This window comes from Elephas maximus, chromosome 15, assembly GCF_024166365.1.
Source record: "Elephas maximus indicus isolate mEleMax1 chromosome 15, mEleMax1 primary haplotype, whole genome shotgun sequence".
Taxonomy (NCBI): Eukaryota; Metazoa; Chordata; class Mammalia; order Proboscidea; family Elephantidae; genus Elephas; species Elephas maximus.
This window is the reverse complement of record NC_064833.1, coordinates 74,066,842-74,085,875: the sequence shown is the minus strand read 5'-3', so window position 1 is coordinate 74,085,875 and position 19,034 is coordinate 74,066,842. Positions and strand designations below refer to the sequence as shown.

Sequence of the window (19,034 nt, the reverse complement as noted above, 5' to 3'; positions counted from 1 at the left end):
AGATGCATTAAAAAAATAAACCAAACCCAGTGCTGTCAAGTCAATTCTGACTCATAGCGACCCTATAGGACAGAGTAGAACTTCCCCCATAGAGTTTCCAAGGCACGCCTGGTGGATTCAAACTGCCCTCTTTTTGGTTAGCAGCCATAGCACTTAACCACTACACCACCAGGGTTTCCATTAGGTGCATTATGGAACATCAGTTCATCTAGTGTTTGGCCAAACCACTGGGGAACATAGCCTAGCCAAGCTGACACAAAAAATTCACCATCATACCTCCTTTGAGGATTTCGCTGTCATTCAACAGCAGCAGACCAGGCTCCCCTTGAATTTAAGGATAGGGAGTTTTCTCTCCTAGTGCCAAACACCAAGAGCATATGTTAAAGCCAAATATCTAGGACTTGGAAAGAATCCGGTTCTATCATTTGTTTATTCATTCATTCACTGAAAGGCAAGCCATTTATAGAGCACTGAAACCCTGGTGGTGTAGTGGTTAAGTGCTACAGCTGCTAACCAAGAGACTGGCAGTTCAAACCCACCAGGCGCTCCTTGGAAACTCTATGGGGCAGTTCTACTCCGTCCTATAGGGTCGCTGTGAGTCATAATTGACTCCACAGCAGTGGGTTTGGGTTTGGTTTTTGCTATGTGCCAAGCACACCACTACACAGGGATGTAACACCAAACTAGGGAGATAAGAGGGTTCCTGCCCTCAGTGTACTTACAGTCTGATGTCTTGATAAGGGAGCCACATTGGAAAGCCAGAAAGCTCTACTAGCTCTGCTAGCATGAGTTCCCTTCAGTAATGAGAAGGGGAAAAAGATAGTCAAAGGATTAGGTTGTTTTTTTTTTTTTTTGTCCCATCATTTAATTTATTTCACAATTCCAAAAACAAGGCTGCGGCAATTATGAAAAAGACCATCATACCCCATACGCTGTCAGGATCTAGGTTTTACTGATGCTTTCTTTGTAATGTTTATTTTACCTATACCTTTGTTCCCATTCTGTATACGTTATAAAGGACTGGGTTTTTAGGTGAGGTGACTCAATAGGGCGTATACATACTTTTCAAAATATGATACAGAGGAAGAATATATCATTTAAGTCATCTTGGAAATGTAAAAGAACTGATTCTTTCGGTGTTTGCAATGTACTCTTAGTAGTAAATAGGTGGTTTTGATGAAAAAAATGTTTCTCATTAATCAATATAGTATTAAGTGTACTTTCCAAGTATTATCAAGCCTCACCCAGAATTGTCCAGCAGATATGGTAGGCATAATGGTTAAATCCAGTGAAATGATAATGAAGCTACTGATCATGAAAGAAAAGTTATGTCCATTTATAAGCCACAAAGGACTCTGTGGTAGTTTTTGACTAATAATAATTATGTCTGCAATGCATGGAACACCCAGGAAAACAGCAGTTAAGAAATCAAAAGATGCATTGCATTGGACAAATCTGTTGCAAAGGACCTCTTTAAAGTGTTGAAAAGCAAAGATGTCACCTTGAAGACTAAGGTACGCCTGACCTGAGACGTGGTATTTTCGATTGCATCATATGCATTCGAGAGCTGGACAATGAGTAAGGAAGATCAAAGAAGAATTAACACCTTTGAATTGTGGTGTTGGTGAAGAATATTGTATATGCCATGGACTGCCAGAAGAACTATCAAGTCTGCCTTGGAAGACGTACAACCAGAATGCTCCTTAGAAGCAAGGATGGTGAGATTGCATCTTACGTACTTTGGACATGTTGTCAGGAGGAATCAACCCCTGGAGAAGGGCATCCATCATGCTTGGTAAAGTACAGGGTCAGCAGAAAAGAGGTAGACCCTCAAAGAGATGGATTGACACAGTGACTGCAACAATGGGCTCAAGCATAGTAACGATTGTGGCATGGCGCAGGACTGGACAGTGTTTTGTTTTGTGGTAAAAAGGGTCGCTATGAGTCAGAACCAACTCAAGGGCACCTAACAATAACAACAACACAATGCATTTATCCCTTTACCAAATTTATTCAAAGAGTGAACACCTTTTGAGAAAATGAGTAGCAAATGAAGAGTATAAATAAGCAGATCTCATCTTTTAGAAGTATACATGTAATACTATTGGCACAGAGTAGGAATTCATGAATGCTTACTGAGTCCCAGGAACTAGACCAGGATCTAGGAAGACTATACTCAATACAGATACCAGTCCAGCTTATTTGAGATCTATGAGTCACGGTCATTTCCATTTATATATATAGTTAGGTAATTGGAGCGTTGTGATGTAGGAATTCCAGGAGTATTCCTGTTGCCCACTGTGCAGACTCACCCAGTAGTGAAAAGGAGACAAAGCCAGAGGTTGGACTGTGATATGCCTATATCCTGAGGCATCCAGGACTGGAAGTAAGTGATCAGTCATGCTAGAAAAAAGGCAACGATGATGGTAGTGATGCTACCAGTGGTAATACTGTTAATGAAAATTGGTAACATTTGTTGAAACTTACTTCATGGTATACCCTGTGCTAAATACTAAACTTGAATTATCTCATGTACTCCTGAAAACAACACTCTGAGATGGATGTTATTGTTCAACTCAATTTACAGATGTAGACACAAAATTTAAGATATTTAAGTCACTTGCCCAAGGCTACACGATTATTATCAAAGGCAGGATTTCAGTGCAGGAAGTTCGCTTACAGTATTCACATTCTTAGCCCCTATACCTTTCAGTAAGGTATGTGACTTAGACCAGGGCATATGAGTTCACACAACAGAGGGAGCAGTGTACGGTAAGGCCTGGAACTATGAGAGTTGTTCATATCAAACAGCTATAATTGGTATTGTTGAAGTGTGGAGTAAAATTGAGGAAAAATAGCAATCACAGTGCAAAGACCTTGAATTTCACGTTAAGGAATGGGAAGCCATTCCAGTGTCTGCCTTATCATCTGATTTCTAAAAGATCACCTTGATTATGGGGGAAGAACAGTGGGAAGAGGCAAGATAGACAGAGGCAGAGCCAGGTGGCACCAGTCTAGGCAAGAGATGATATTAGCAGCGGTGCTAGAGAGGAAAGATTTGAGTGATAATAATAAGTATGAAATTAATAAATGTGAAAGGTACTGGAGTAGGTACGTTAGCATACAGAACTACACAAATGCATTAATCTCTTGTTTAACGGGTTTAATTTAATGGCTTAGAGGCTTGTAAAATTTCTCGGTTTGGAGGTGAAACAAATTGGAGGTGGGTAATCATAAATTGCTAAACAAAGATTTTAAGGGAAGCAAGAATTTTAATCCTGACCAACCCGCTCAGAGAAGATTTTCTAAAAATGGGAAGGTTGAAGGCACTAAAAAAAAGAACGAAAGAAAGAAACCATTATACAATAAGCCTTTAAGAAATGAAATAATTCCTGCATCTACTTTCCATCAACTCTTTTCTCATCAAGGTCAGTGTTAATGGAGAATCTCTGACATATTTGTTTCATACAGATGCTTGTTTCCGTCATAGCTGAATAAAATGAGATCATGAGAAAAGCACGTGGAAGAGATAAAGGCATTTGGAAGCTGAGCCCTGCCTCTTACTTTTTTTTCCTACAGGTAAAAATGTATCTGTAGCTCAAAGGTTTTTAAACTCACCTGCCTTAGGCTTCCCGGGACGGAAGTTCAGATGATGCTCCAGGGTGTATAAAATCCGGCGAGCAGCAGTGCCTTCTATGTGTCGTAAAAAGCTCCTGTGTATAAAGAGCCCTGTGCAAATAGCAGTAGTAGCTGCTGATGACCCAGCTTAACGCACCTACTTAGTTCTCTTGCTGTTGAAATAGTCATTATTCCTCTTCAGAGTGTGAGCCCTGCCCAGGTAGCTTCAGCTTAGCAAAGCGTCACAGAGAAACATAGCTGATTAAATCCTTAATAACTTGTTCACAATCATCACTTGAACAAGGTCAGGGACCTGGCTTTTAATTAAAGGAAACAAAGAAGGTTCTCATAAAAGGAGGAGAAATGATTTCATGTTTAAGATTTACATCTGTAAGATTCTATATGCAAACCTATAGCTATAAAGACCAAGGCCATCAAGTCAGTTCCGACTCATGACAACCCCATGTGTTTTGGGAGTAGAACTGTGCTCCACAGGGTTTTCAACAGCTGATTTTTTAGTAGATCACCAGGCCTTTCTTCCCAGCCTCTGGCTGGACTCGAATCTCCAACCTTTTGGTTAACAGCCAAGCTCATTAATCATTTGCACCACCCAGGGACTCCATAGCTATATAAAGACATTATCATGTGAAGAATATTATCAAAATCATCAGTTTCCCATACTGTCCTAATACATAGACACTGAGTAATTCATTGTCCCTGAGAGAATTCTTTCTTGTTTCCAGGACTAAAGGTAGCATTATGGTTATAAGTGAAGGTGAAATGAAATGATCCCGTGGAATCCCGTCTACAAGACAAAATCAGACTGTGATTTTATAGAATTCTCTGCTGGGGAAAAACTTGCTGGTTTCAAAATTAAGAAATGTTTATTTCCCCTTATATTTACCTCCTACAAAATCAAATTAACCTCCACATCAATGCAAGTGAATCCAAACCAGTTTCAACATTTAGCCAGTTTATAGTCAGGGGCTGTGTCTAATGCTGCCATTTCCCCAGTTGGTCAATTGTTGTTCATTGCCACGAGGTCCATTAAACTCAGAGAACCCCAACACATGTCCTCAGACTTTGGGTGTGCTTGCCAAATCTCACATTTGCCAAAAGGAAATTATTCTGCTAATTACACTGTACTAGCGCTCATAAAAAAAGAACGTACTTATCCAAGTGATTTAGTTCTGTTATTATTGCACAAAATAGTTAAAATCGCTGCTCGAGTAACTTTTGAAGTCTCAACATGAGTCATTTATTTCATGGATCGCTAAATTCAGTGACTCCAGTGATTTTGTTTTTTAGGGATAAATTTTATTTGGAGTGGAGTGTGCAATATTATTGAGAAGTGCAATAAAATTTGTTCAATGTTCGGTCCAACTCTCAATTTAAAAATAAAAAAAAAAGGAAGTAAAAACAAAGTACCTCTTACTGAAGGTTGAATTTTTCTATTTTTAATAATTTAATATTTTTCACCTCAAAATCTACATGTCAATTTATCACAAACTGTTGTGATAAATTGTTGGAGATCTTTATTACACTACTTTTTCAAGTATTTAATGTGTCAGGTTATAGCTAGACTCCAAATAAAAAAAAACTTTGGGATTGCCCCAAAAGATAGCAATATAATGATTAACTACCAAGTAAGACATCAGAGTTCCTAACAGTGAGCATGCTGGGAATTAACAAATAAATCTACTGCAGGAAAACAAAGCTCAAAACCATAAACCTCATATTGTTTTGTTTTCCAGGTCACTTTGATTGTAAGTTACTTCATTGCCCTTGTGGCCCAAAAGAGGTCCTGCGTCTCCCCAGGTGTTCAATTTAATGTGTTTCAGCGCTTGGGAGGTTGGCTTCCTTGTTCAGTACAATTTGAATCAACATTAAATGAGGCAGTACATCTCTGGAGGTTTGGAAATGTAATTAGAATAAAACTAATGTTTTTGTCTGTGATCATAGTAAATGGCCAAGTATGTAGATGGTCCTTTGGTTTCTAGAATATATTATTGTTTAATTTATTATAGAAGGGTCGTAAATCATTTCTGAGAATTAACAGGTAAGAAAGTGCTCTAAGTAAAATAGTAAGTCTTTAAAAGTGAATTGATTATAGCGCAATAGATACGAGTAATACATGGTTGAAATCCAGTGTTTTCACTTAAACCAATTTAGAAAACTAAACGTGTGTCTTCAAAATGAGACTTTTAAGGTAGTCGAGGGTGAAGTTTGGATCTTCATTGTTTTTTTAACCACCGTCTTCAAGAAATAGTGCCTAGCAAACTCTACAGTTTGACATATAAAATAAACCTGATGTCCAGATTTAGTTGGGACAAATGCATGAGATAAAGTTCAAAAAGAGTCATATCAGCAAGGGCCAGCTCCTAGTCAGGTGAACTCTAATCAAATCCCAATTTATCAAAAGAAATATTGGTGGAAGTTTGAATTTTCTTCATCTAATTATTGTAATTTTATGATATCATGATCTTATAAAGAGGAGCCCTGGTCGTATAACGGTTAAGCCATCAGCTGCTAACGAAAAGGTTGGCGGTTCGAACTCACCCAGCAGCTCCACAGGAGAAAGACTTGGTGAGTCTTCTATAAACATTACAGGGTAGGAAACCCTATGGGGCAGTTCTGCTCTATTACATGGGCCACTATGAGTCGAAATCAACACCACAGCACCTAAAAACAGGAACAACAACAAATATAAAAGAAATTCCACAGCGTTACTTTAATGCCTCCTTATAATAAGAAGGAATATAAAGGACCTTTTAGAATAGTTAAAATACAATGGGTTTGAGAAATTGGTTTACAAAAACTCAGGTTTCTTAGATTTCCCAAATAATGTGTCTCCTATATTGAGGCTCATGTAAACAAACTTATGCTGTAAACTTACAGCAGAGAGGTGGACATGGTGTTATCAAGTGCATGGTTGAGCAATGGCACTTGTCAATTCTGGCCATCTTTCAGGTGCCTTATGAGGCCGGTGCACCTGCTGACTCATTTCAAATGTGAGAAAATGGAGGCTAAGGGAATACAAATAACCTGGCCAATTAAACCCTGTTGTCTCTGGTTGTGAAACCTGTGTTAAAAGCCAGTATTCTGCATACAGAAAGAGGTTTTAAGATATTTTGAAAGTGGTGAAGGACAGAAAAAAAGACAACTAGATATCCCAGATTTGGGGAGAGTTTATGCTGATCACAAGCAGAAAGAAGTTCTGTGTAGGGTGTTATAGGTTACAGCCTGGGGAGATGGGGATAGGTTATAGCCTGGGGAGATGGGGTGGAAAATGGGAGAGCAGTTGGTAGAAAATCTTAACACCAGAATGAAGAGTTTGCTTTTACACATGTTGCCATTGGAAAGCAACTGATGATGCTTTGAATACAGTATTGATAGAATGTCAATATTGGGTACTTAGCGAACTACTTTGATAATTTGCTTAACAAACATTTGTGTTGCATAGGGCTACTGTGAGTCGGAATCAACTCGATGGCAGTGGGCTTGGTGTTGGTTTTTTATTATGTAATGTGGTTATGGTTTTGTGTTTTTATTATATAATGTAAATTGTGTCAACTAGAGAAATAAATGAGTAGGAACCCACTCACTCCCAAACTCCTTGTGTGTTTGGCCATGTTGGCATGTTACATGTCTGACCTCACCTCCTTCTCCTCTCCATGTTCTCCAGCACATTGAACGTGGTACTTGTTCTTGAACAGTCTAAACAAGCATTAGCCTCAGGGTTTTTGCACTTGCCCTCCCTGGAGCGGTCTTCCCCAAAACAGTACTGCCCTCTGCATTCTATCCTGTTCACTTTCTATTCCTGTACCCCAGTTGTTTTTCTCGATAGCACTTATCACCATTAGATATTATGTATTTTCTTACCTTTCTTCTCTAAAGGGAAAGGACTTGGTTCTGTTCACTGCTCCATCCCAGCACAGTGCAAAGATGAAGAATTTTGGAGTCAGAAGTTAAATGCCGTCTTTGAGAAGGAATAAAGTATCGCAAATACAAAATAGGAATGAATGTTAATATTTATTTAGAATGATAGAAACAACACATTACAGAGCTTAATATGCTGATAAATACAAGCATTATAAAATCTAGAAAAAATATCAGTCTTGCTACTTACTTGCCTGACTCACCTCTACTTTCCTAAATTTTTTGTTGACATACTCTTTGATTGCCTCTTCAAATTGAAATGATTTTGTAATATAATTTTCTATACAGAGAATAGAAACCCTGGTGGCATAATGGTTAAGTGCTACGGCTGCTAACCAAAAGGTTGGCCGTTCAAATCTACCAGTCGCTCCTTGGAAACTCAAGGGGGCAGTTCTCATTAAGGGTTTTCCTTGTTTTTGCTTACTCTGCGTCTCCAAACATGATATCCTTTTCTGTTATTTGACGTTTCCTGATGATGTGTATGGCTGTGCATGAGGCTCCTTGGCCAGGAGCTAAACCTGAAATCTCCTGCATGAAAGGCGAGAATTCTACCGCTGAACCCCCGCTACCCCTGATAAATACAAAGAAGGCACTCAAAAAATATCTGTTAAATGGGTAAATAGAAAAGTGCTTCTTTCTGTCTCTTCCATGTTGTTATGTGCTGTCAAGTCAATTCCAACTCTTAGCGACCCCAAGTGACAGAATTGAACTGCCGCATAGCATTTTCTAGGCTGTAATCTTTATGGGAGCAGATCACCAGATTTTGCCCCTGTGGAGTGGCTGAGTGGGTTCAAACCACCAACCTTTTGGTTAGCAGCTGAGCACTTAGACATTGCATCACTCAAGCTCCAGTCTCTTTCATGGTATTGCTAAATCAAAGTGCCTTTTGAATTAAATAGGACCCATTAGCCACAGGTTGTTTATAATATTAATACTATGCCAAATGCCTGGTTCCCAATACAAAATATGTCAAGACAATTTATTAATCATAAACCCAGATATATGAACCCTTTCCTTTTTGTTCCTATGGGGAAATTAACAATTTCTTTATAATTTCGCAGCCCTGTCAAGTGAGCTTCCTCGAGAGTGTTCTCTAAGCAAAGAAACTTTCTTCACTGTATATAATGTATTTGTGTTTTTGTGAAGGACAAAAGCTGCTCTGTCACATTCATTTTATTATATTTGTGATCCCTAGAGAAAAAGTTGTCTGACCTTTTTAAACAATGCTGCAGTTAGAGCTGAAAAATTAAAGGGTCATATTTTCCAGGATGGAATAAAAAGGTAGATTTTTATGTTAATTTGAATGTTAATTTAACTCAAATGTGAAAATGTCCCAGGTAGTGCAAACCATTAATGCACTTGGCTGCTGACTGAAAGGTTGGAGTGTTGAGTCCACCCAGTCACACCTCAGAAGAAAAGTCTGGTGATCTACTTCTGAAAACTCAGCCACTGAAATCCCTGTGGAGCAGAGCTCTGCTCTGAACACACATGGCATCACCATGAGCCAGAGTCGACTCCATGGTGACTGGTAACATGAAAGCAGAAATAGTACTAGAAAGGAGCTTGGGGGACCGGGCAAGAAACCTGCATTTAATGGGATTGTTTAGGATTCCTGGCCTTCTGGGAGCTTGCTTCTCTCTCTTGCCCAGGTTAACAAAGCAGTCTTACTGTTAATCAGAGAAAAGAAGTGCCTATAACATGCAGTGACCTCCTTCAAAATCCGACTCTGACTATACATTTATGCACCACTGAAAACCCATGTGCTAGTTTCTGCATCCAAGTCTCTCGGAGGATGCCGAAATCAAAATGTTTCTTGCAAATGCTCAATTTCTCTACTCGACATTCAGATTGAGATCCTTGAGAGAAGATAAAAAGCTGTGAGGCAAATAATGGCATATTGACCTCAGAGTTGTGGATTTACTGCTAGCATTTCTTTCACATGCTTAACTTAGGATAATGGCGTTTTGTGATGCTGTGAATGGAAAAACCAGGCCTGTTTTGGAGCCATCAAATGTGGATAAAATATAGGCAGTATTTCCTACATTTACATGGCTGTCTCTTAAAATTCTCAGTCTTTTTTTTTTTTTTTCTTTTATTTCAAATTAATCTTGAGACCTAATTGGATTATACACAGAAGTTAGTATGAAAAGGCAAGGAGAGACGCAGCCATCTTTGTGTGACATGCTGGGGAAAGAAGAGAAATGCATATCCGTTCTAAGGTACATTTTCATGTTAGGCAATTCATTCTAAAGAAGTGACTCTTTGAGGTACCCTGTCAAAGAGGATGATAATGGCTACATTGATTTCCTGAACTCAGTAAAATCTTTCAAGATCCCTGGCGGAAAATTCACTACTGTACTGGTGTTTACTACAGCTTGAAATAGGGTGAAATGAATCAGTTTTCAAGGATTAAGAAAATGCGTGAAAATTATGGGCTGCCTGTTAAAAATCCTTCTCAGTGGGTAAGTATTTGTTAGTAGGAGAGTGGGACAAGCGGGGTTTTTAGGAATACTCAGACATATTTCAATGCGATTAGAAAAAGATTAAGTTTTTTTTTTTTTCTTCCATTCAGCTTGTGCAATGAGTATTATTGACTAAAATGTTAGGATCAATAAAAACTTAAAATTGGAGTCGAGGAGACTTCAAAGAGGAGAAGAAGGTTATGGTCTGTGACGTAAGCTGGCAATTCAATGTTTTGTAAAAAATTGATGTTTTAAGGATGAGCTGTCAGTCATTTTTCTTGGCATTTGGTGGTGTATACTCTTCTACAGCCTGCATGTATGTGGAAAGCCACGATACGTGCTGGTACCAGATTCCTGCACTACGTGTTCGTGAACATTCTGTACTGTGAGAAGCTAATTATAAAGCTTTAGTCCATCTGAGTATGTGTTATTAATGCTTTCAAAGAGGCCCCTGTAATGCTAATGAGAAGTTGCTTTTCAAGTGACTTAACACCCAGTGGAATTCAGCATGTTTCTCCCTAAAATGCAAGTATATATAATAATGCAGTTGCACTATGCCAGGTTTTGTCTAATATTACAACAGTCATGTTTTAAGTCCACCACATGTATTAGATTTCCCTAGTACAGACTAATAACCACGGATGATGTTTAGATATCCCTTGCATATAAGCAATTGCATTGTAGAGCTTATGTTTGTGATTAAAAATGCTAGACAGACACATGAGTAAAACACCAAATCACAGGGAGGTAAATGTAGAAATGGAGAAAAGGTTCATCATAAAACATCAAAAAATAGAAATGAAATAAAACCAAATTCATTAATTTTAGGAAAAACTTCTGAGAGTAAAGACATTTTTATAAAATGAATGCAAAAACCAATTCAAAGACAAAAAAAAAAAACAAAAAAACCCACACTGGTTGCCATTGAGCCGATTCCAACTCATGGCAACCCTGTGTGTTACAGAATAGAGCTGAGCTCCACAGGGATTTCTTGGCTGTAATCTTTCCGAAAGCAGACTTCCTGATCTTTCTTCTGAGTTGCCCCTGGGTGGGTTAACTGCCAATCTTTAGGTTAGTAGTCAAGTAAACTATTTGTACCACCCAGGGACCTTAATTCAGATACCAGCGACTGAAAATATGAAAAAATAAAACTAGGCTCTAATGGATACTATAGAGAAAAATATGGAAGAACACAAAAGAAGTGCCTTAAAAAAAAAAGAGAACGATAAAGGAAGAAGGCTCACCAGCCACTGGTTTCTAGTTAAAATACTTTTCTTGGGGCTACTCTGGGCACCACATTCCTATGTATCTAAAAGTTCCTTTGGAAATTTTTAGAAGTAGTCTTTTAAGTCAGATCCAAGACACACCTATATTTATTTATTTAATCAGTTCTGTTCTTTGTGAATAACGTTTTCACTGTTTCAACTTATAAGCTATTTGGGAATGGATCAGTATAAATCTGCTAACTACCAATATGTATCCATGAAATAGATATTGTAAATTTATTTCTTCTAAATCACGAAAAACATTAGTAAAGAATAATATCTAATAATAAAATGTATTGTAACTCTGGTTATTAAATTTTCTATGTATAAGCTCCTCTCATAAGCATGGTTCTTGAAGGGTTTGCTTTAAATTTAAATCTCTAATGGATGACCCCAGTAGTGTACCTTTATAATCTGTTTTTAAATGGGTATTCTATATAGAAAAAACAGTGAGTCATCATCTAGTCGCTTTAATTTAGGTCGGCACTTTCTTATTCTGAGTTTAGTAACCCAAACTGTCTTCAAGAGTTAATGAGAACCAGTAGATTTAACTGGCTTTACTTTGCATAGGTGCACCCTGAGTGTGACGCTGGAGCAGGCCATCATTCTGGCCAGAAGCCACGGGCTGCCTCCTCGCTACATCATGCAAGCCACTGATGTGATGCGGAAGCAGGTGAGTCTCATGCACATCATGTTGCAGGAGTTGGGTTACGGGACCTGGATTTAAAGGCTCTTTGCTCAGGTGTTTGACAAGTGTCTGGATGTGACAGGCACTTTCCTAAGTTCAGTCGTGAACAAGAAACATTCCCAGGGAAGAAGACATACAGGCACCTAAATGAGGAGTGTCCAAGAAATTAAGACAACTCTGGAAAAAGGAATGTCTATGAGGGGACATTGGTGGTTCACTGTTGACTGGTTCCATTCCCAACTGGTGCACCTGAAATGCTGCCACCATCTGTCAGCAGAGGCTTACCTGTTACTATGATGCTGAACTGGTTTCAGAGGAGCTTCTAGACTAACATGGAATAGAACAAAAGACCTGGCAGTCTACTTTCTGACAATCAGCCAGTGAAAACCCTATGGATCACAACAGTCTGATCTGCAACCTATCCTGAGAATGGTACGGGACCGGGCAGCATTTCATTCTATTGTGCATGGGGTTTGCCGTGAGCCAGGAGCCAACTTGATAGCAGCTAACAACTACAACAGCAAACTGTAACCTGGAGGAGGCATGGGAGTTGGCCAGGCAAAATAAGTCAGGAGTGAATTTTTGGCTTATGTAAAGGACAAAATAAGAGGAAATATGGCATTTTCTGGGAATTGCAGGTGTTTTAATAAGACTGGGAGAATAGATTGGGGGCAGAGGAGAGGACAAGGAGAAGAGGAAAGAATTGAGGCCTCTACTTGCCTCTGGGGCTCTCAAAGGGACTTGTTTGCCATGCTAAGAAGTATGTTGTTCTGAGGATACAACACATACCTAAAATTTTACTTTAGACAGTGAATAACAGACCTTGGACTGTCTTTAGGTCACTGAGACAGTAAGAACATAGTCTGATAAAATGGAATATAGTTTCTATACAATAACCCAAATAGTATTTTATGTGTGGTAGTTTCGTTTTTAACCCTTAAAAATTCCGTAAGAAAACATCAAAAGTGCAGTAACCTCTGATTCACTGATAACTAGGAAGTTGTGCTTAATCTAATAGAAAAGACACTTAATCTAATGGAAAAGATATTTAGCCTAGTAGAAAAGACATTTAATCTAGTAAAAAAACAAAAGAAGTTGAAAGACATCAATTTTGTTTTCTTCTGTCACCTTTCCTTGGCCTAGCAGAGAAAATTGGTTCATCAAATTTCCCTGCTAGCTGAGTTGGTTTGAATTGCTCAATAGTAGTGAGTGATTTAATTTTTAAAATATGATTTTATAGTTATGACTATTTTATTTATGAAAGGCTTAGTGTATCACTCTTAGACAAACATATAAATTCCTTTTGGCTTGCTCCCAGGATTACACTCGAGAATGTACACCAAGCCAGTAAAAAAAAAAAAATCAACTGAATCAGTCATAAGTGAGGCCAGCACCAACTTATGGTCTGAAATGCAAAGGTCAAGTACAGTAAATGCATATGCATAGTTGTTTGGAGTTAGGAACCCAGAAGCTGAAGACTGAAAATCACCGTCTCAGAAGGTCCAAGTGAAATTTGCTTTGTAAAGGTTAAATCCACCAGAAGCCTAAGACTCGGTGTGGCCCAGCTGGCAAAGGGCAAACACAAATGCAAATTGCCAGCAGGTTGAGGAAGGATTTTTAGAATGGACATACAAATTATGTTTTTAAAAATAGATAAAAGTAAATTTATGATTACCTGTATCAGGATTGGGATGGCGGGTGCTAATACATGTGGAAAGAGATACACCTTTTTCTTTGTTTAATTCTGCTGCTATTAGAGTTAGTCTGCAGTAGGATTTGAAGGAGCTGTCTCAGAATTATGGTTTAATCCCAAGAAAAAGATACTGATAGTAACCTTTTTTAAGAGTATTTCACTAAGAGGGTCCTATAGGGTCTCTATAAGTCAGAATAGACTTGATAGCAGTGGGTTTGGTTTTTTCAGTATTATATGTTAAGATATTTGGGGAAGTTAATGAATAATATTTTATAACAGTTTTAGTTTTGTTTTAGCAACAAGAAGCTTCTCCAGTGTTTTTCTTATTTATAATGCCAGTATAATTTTTATGTACAGATCTTATGCTTACTTTTTATAAAGTTGTTGTCTTAATTCACTGGTTCAATTAGAATGAAAGATAGACTATAGAAAGGAAGGGTACTATATCCCTTGCATTTTGGGGGTAAAGATTATGTAACCTTAGGCATCACTAATATGATCTGATTAATAAAAGACTTCAGGTAGAAATAGTCATTTACATTATAGACTTCAGATTTCCTCCCCTATACATTATACATTCTGTGTTTCCTTTGGAGCCCTGGAGGTGCAGTGTTTAAGAGCTCAGGCTGCTAACCAAAAGGTCAGCAGTTTGAATCTACCAGTTGCTTCTTGGAAACCCCATGGGACAGTTCTACTCTGTCCTATAGGGTCGCTATGAGTCAGAATTGACCCAAACGCAGCAGGTAATGGCCAACATTTTCTTTGGTGGACATCTATTCAAAAATTCCTTTTTGATCTTTTTAATAATAACTCAAGGTCTTCTAGCTTTTTATCTGCAGTATCAGGACATCATCCTAGGCATTAAAAAGCAAAGATGTGTGCAGTGCGGTCCTTTCCTAGTCTAGTGGTGAACACACATGTAAGTAAAACACCATGATACAGGCACCAAGAAGCCAGTGCTCTAAGAGGTGTACAAGCTCAGTACATGACGACCTACAACAGGGAGCAATAGATGAATAAACCGTGTGCCCCTCAATGGCTGGGACCCTGGGTCCTTTTCATTTTGGTATCACAGGTTCACAGAATAGTACCTAGTACAGAGTATATGCTAAAAAAATATTTGTTCAGTGAATTAGTTCCTATTGGGATAACTGGAAAAGGGCTTCATGAAGAAAGTGAATATGTGATAGTGGCTAAGAGCTCAGACACTTAAACTAGGGGGCCTGAGTTTGCATACCAACAACAGTGTTTACTAGCTCTGTGATTTGGGGCATGATTCTTAGTTTTTTAGGTATTTTCCTCATTATTAAAACAGATAATAATAGTACTTGCCTCCAAGTGTTGAATTTTAGGAGGATTAAATAAATCAGTACATTTAATGCACTTAAAACAATATCTGATATAGTAAATGACCAATTAATTATTAGGTAACTAAGATGATATTTGATATGGGCCTTGGAGGATAAATATGATGCCAACAGGTGGAAGAGCACAGAGAGAGTGTTCAGGTAGAGGAACCAACATGAAATGCAAGTAGCTGGGGTGTTGAGTACATGAAGGATAATATAGTTGAATTCGGAATGGAATGTGCCAATGGATGTGCTCACCATGCTGAGTATCATCATTTTTATTTAACATTATTTAAGCAAGTAAAAATGATTCTATAAATTACTTAATGGGATATTACAAGAGTAAAGACAAAAAAGAGTTGTACAAAATACAGTACTCTAGTTATTTAATCTATTTCTCACAGGGGTGTTTAGAAATTATAAAACTACTTATTGTGTATACTAGGATTGACTAAATAAATAAATATATTGTAAATAATGAGCACCACATTTCTCACTGTCTGAGAAACATAAGGAAAGGGGGAAAGGCTAGAATGAACTCTGTGGTTCTGGACTAGAATTAGAGATATTAGTTTGGATGGATGGATGGATGGATGGATGGATGGATGGATGGATGGATGGATGGATGGATGGATGGATGGATGGATGGATGGATGGATGGATGGATGGATGGATGGATGGATGGGTGGGTGGGTGGGTGGGTGGGTGGACGCATGGACGGACAGATGATCAGATAGATGTAGAAACAATATACATGTGTGAATGTGTGCATGTGAATAAAACAGTTCTGTAGAGAGGGCCTAGAAGCAATTATATAGTATCAAATTATCTTCCCCAAGATATTTATTAATTACAAAAAGACACCAACTTAACCAAGTGATCAAATTTAATTTTCACCAGTAATAAGACATATTGACATCTTGTACCCCTGATATGATACACTGAGAAAGACACAGCATCACTTACATGGTTTTCTTGCCAAAAATGCATCTACTAATGAGACATACCCAAATTGAGAGACATTCTGTAAAATAATGACCAGTACTCGTCAAAAGTGTCAAGGTCATGAAAGGCAAGGAAAACCTATGGAGAAGACCAAGGAGACGTGACAACTAAATGCAATGTGGGATTCCAGATTGGATCCTGGAAAGGAAAGGGGCATTAATGGGGAAAAAAGTCGCCAAATTTGAATAAGGTGAATAATTTACTCAACAATATTTTACCTCAAGTAGTTTCTTGGTTTTGCTAATTTATACTATGGTTGAATAAATAGTCAACATTAAGAAAAGTTGGGCAAAGTATATCAACTCTCTGTTCTATTTTTATAAGTCTAAAATTATTTCAAAATACAGTTTTTTTTTTTTCTTAAAGTGCTTAATGGCAATTGCAAACTTATTTCCCACCTGTTTTTTGCCACTCCCTTTCACCCTGTTTGCTTTCCTTTCTTTGGTCCATCTTAGAGAATATATTCTTTTATTTTCTCTTCCTTTTCTCTCTTCTCTCCCTACGTCAGAATTTGGTAGTAGGAGGGAGAGTTTCAAAGTTTCTTTTCTTCTTCTTCTTCTTTTAATATTTTATTGTATTTTTGGTGAAAACACACATAACCAAGCAGTTCCCCATTCAACAATTTCTACAACTGTTGGTCAGTGACATTGGTTACAGTCTTCACACAGTGTCAGCATTCTCATTATTTCCATTCTGGTTGTTCTGTTCCCATTAACTTAGTCTCACTGCCCCCCAACCTTCTCATCTATGCTTTAAAGTAACCATTGACCATTTGGTTTCAAATAGACATATTTTTCAAAAGAGTGTAGTACTCAACGGTAACATTCTTTGCTTTTTGAGCTAATCTGCTATTTAGTTAAGAAGTGATTTCAAGAGATAGCTCTGGTTCAAGGTTTGAAGAGTATCTCAAGGATCAGTTTCGTGAACAACTCACCTTCAGCTTTCCCAGCCCAAAACCCTGGTGTTTGGTCCTATGGATTAAATGATTATCATTAGTAACTGAACAATGATTATAATTTGATCCGTGAATTCAACTGATTGTTAAGACTTTTTCATTGCTAAGGTAAATTGTCTTCATACTCTGAATTTAAGGCAGAATTCTTACATTCAGAGATCCTTGTGGATGTGGCTTGTCTGGAAATTGCTTTAGAAATATTTAAGAAAATAGTTTCTTGCTAAATACTACTAAGTTTAACATAGCTAACTATTCAGCTGATAAAACAAGTGTGTGAGGGTGAAAGAACGGGGGCTGTGTTTTAGGAAAGTGGCAACACAGAGCAGTTATTTAAAGCCTCATTTCCTAATTTCCTTGTTTTAAGTATTTGTTCTAGGAATAAAGACCTAGATATGATAGCAAACGGGAAGCTGTTATTTTAAACTTATTTTTAATGATTTAGGTGGTTTTAGAAATACGTATTAATCCTTTGCAGGAATACATCAAAAGCATATTTTGATTCTTACAAATGTTAATTTTAAGATGTCCAGATGGTGGTTTCTCTCTTCTTCCTCATTTAGTCCTGCTTGTTGTTAAATGGAGCCCTGGGGGCGTAGTGGTTAAAAGCTACAGGTGCTACCCAAAGAGCTGGCAGTTGGAATCCACCAGCCACTCCTTGGAAACCCTCTAGGGCAGTTCTACTCTGTCCTATAGGGTCGCTAGAAGTCAGAATCGACTCAAGGGCAACAGGTTTGGTTTTGATATTAAATACATTGTTGGAATCAGTATTCTAAATTCAAATGTTAATCGTATGTTAAATAATTGCTAACACAATGTAGAACTAAAAGTAATTTTCCTTACTTTCAGGGAGCAAGAGTTCAGAACACAGCAAAGAATTTGGGAGTCAGAGACCGGACCCCGCAGTCTGCTCCAAGGTAAGCCTGTTCCCAGGTCTGTTCATTTCCAGAAGCGTTTGCCAGCATTTTCCAGGCAGTGTCACTAAAAGCTAATGCAACTGTTCCAGGATATGCCCAGTGTAGAACTCATTATAATAATGGAAATTGCTCTTGTAAACACCCTGTGGCTAAATGTGATTAGGCATAAATGCCCTAGAATTAAATGAAGTCTTAGGTGAAGCAAACTTAGAGGTAGCAGATAGAAGTCTTGACATTATTTGATTTTACAGATTCCATCATGAATTCAAAAATAATAGTCCACACAAGTACTACTAAAATTTGTAATTTAGTTATGTCAAGCTACAAAAAGCCACTTTTATTTACATCTTTATGACGTTGCATATGCTATTCCTTCTGACACGTTTGCCTTGCTCATCTGTGTCTGGAAGAGAAACTCCTACTTAACCACAAAACCCAACTCAGATGTCATTTCTTCCTTGAAGTCTTCCCTGATTTTCCTCCATTCTGCATACTACCTTAGCATCTTGTATATTCATCTGTTATAGCCCTTATCATGTTGAATTGCAATATATTATTACACGTCGCTTTGCCCAACTTTAACAAGAATTCTTTAGAGGCAGGGAATAAGTTTTTCAGGTTCTACTCATTGCTCAGCATAGTACCTACATAGTACACTCAGATATCTGAACTGCTTTCAGGAATGTGTGAGTGAATAAATGAGTCAATGAGCTTTTTGTTCATTATCATACCAAATATTCACAGTTCACACATAATTATAAGGAAGGACTCCAGTCTGCCTTTAAAACAAATGCTCATAGGAACAGGCATCAAAGAAATACCATTGGTTTCATTTCCCTGGTGACATTAGGGTCCGCAGTCATCTATCTTGAAGTGGGGCAAAGCTAAATAAATTTTTACATTTAATTGTTTTTATTCATTTGCATTTTAACAACAAGTAGGCTCTCCCAACCACTGTCAGAGACAGGGCACTCTTATTTGTTTATATTTACAAAACAGTTACCAGAGTGACGATGATGACTGCAGCATTTATGAAGTTATAGTTCTTTTTTTATTGTGTTTTAGGTGAAAGTTTACAGAGCAAATTAGTTTCTCGTTCAAAAATTTATACACGAATTGTTCTGTGACATTGGTTGCAATTCCCCC

At 37.9% G+C, this 19,034-nt stretch overlaps 1 protein-coding gene across 2 annotated transcripts in view; it reads left to right on the top strand.

Annotated features, from left to right (window-relative positions):
- Positions 1-19,034, top strand: part of PREX2 (phosphatidylinositol-3,4,5-trisphosphate dependent Rac exchange factor 2) — a 377,098-nt gene that overhangs the window by 324,960 nt on the left and 33,104 nt on the right. For both annotated transcript variants that reach the window (XM_049853516.1, XM_049853518.1), the window contains exons 38-39: positions 11,855-11,957; positions 17,821-17,888. In XM_049853516.1, the coding sequence (XP_049709473.1) occupies positions 11,855-11,957; positions 17,821-17,888 (171 nt within the window). The remainder of the gene's footprint in view (positions 1-11,854; positions 11,958-17,820; positions 17,889-19,034) is intronic.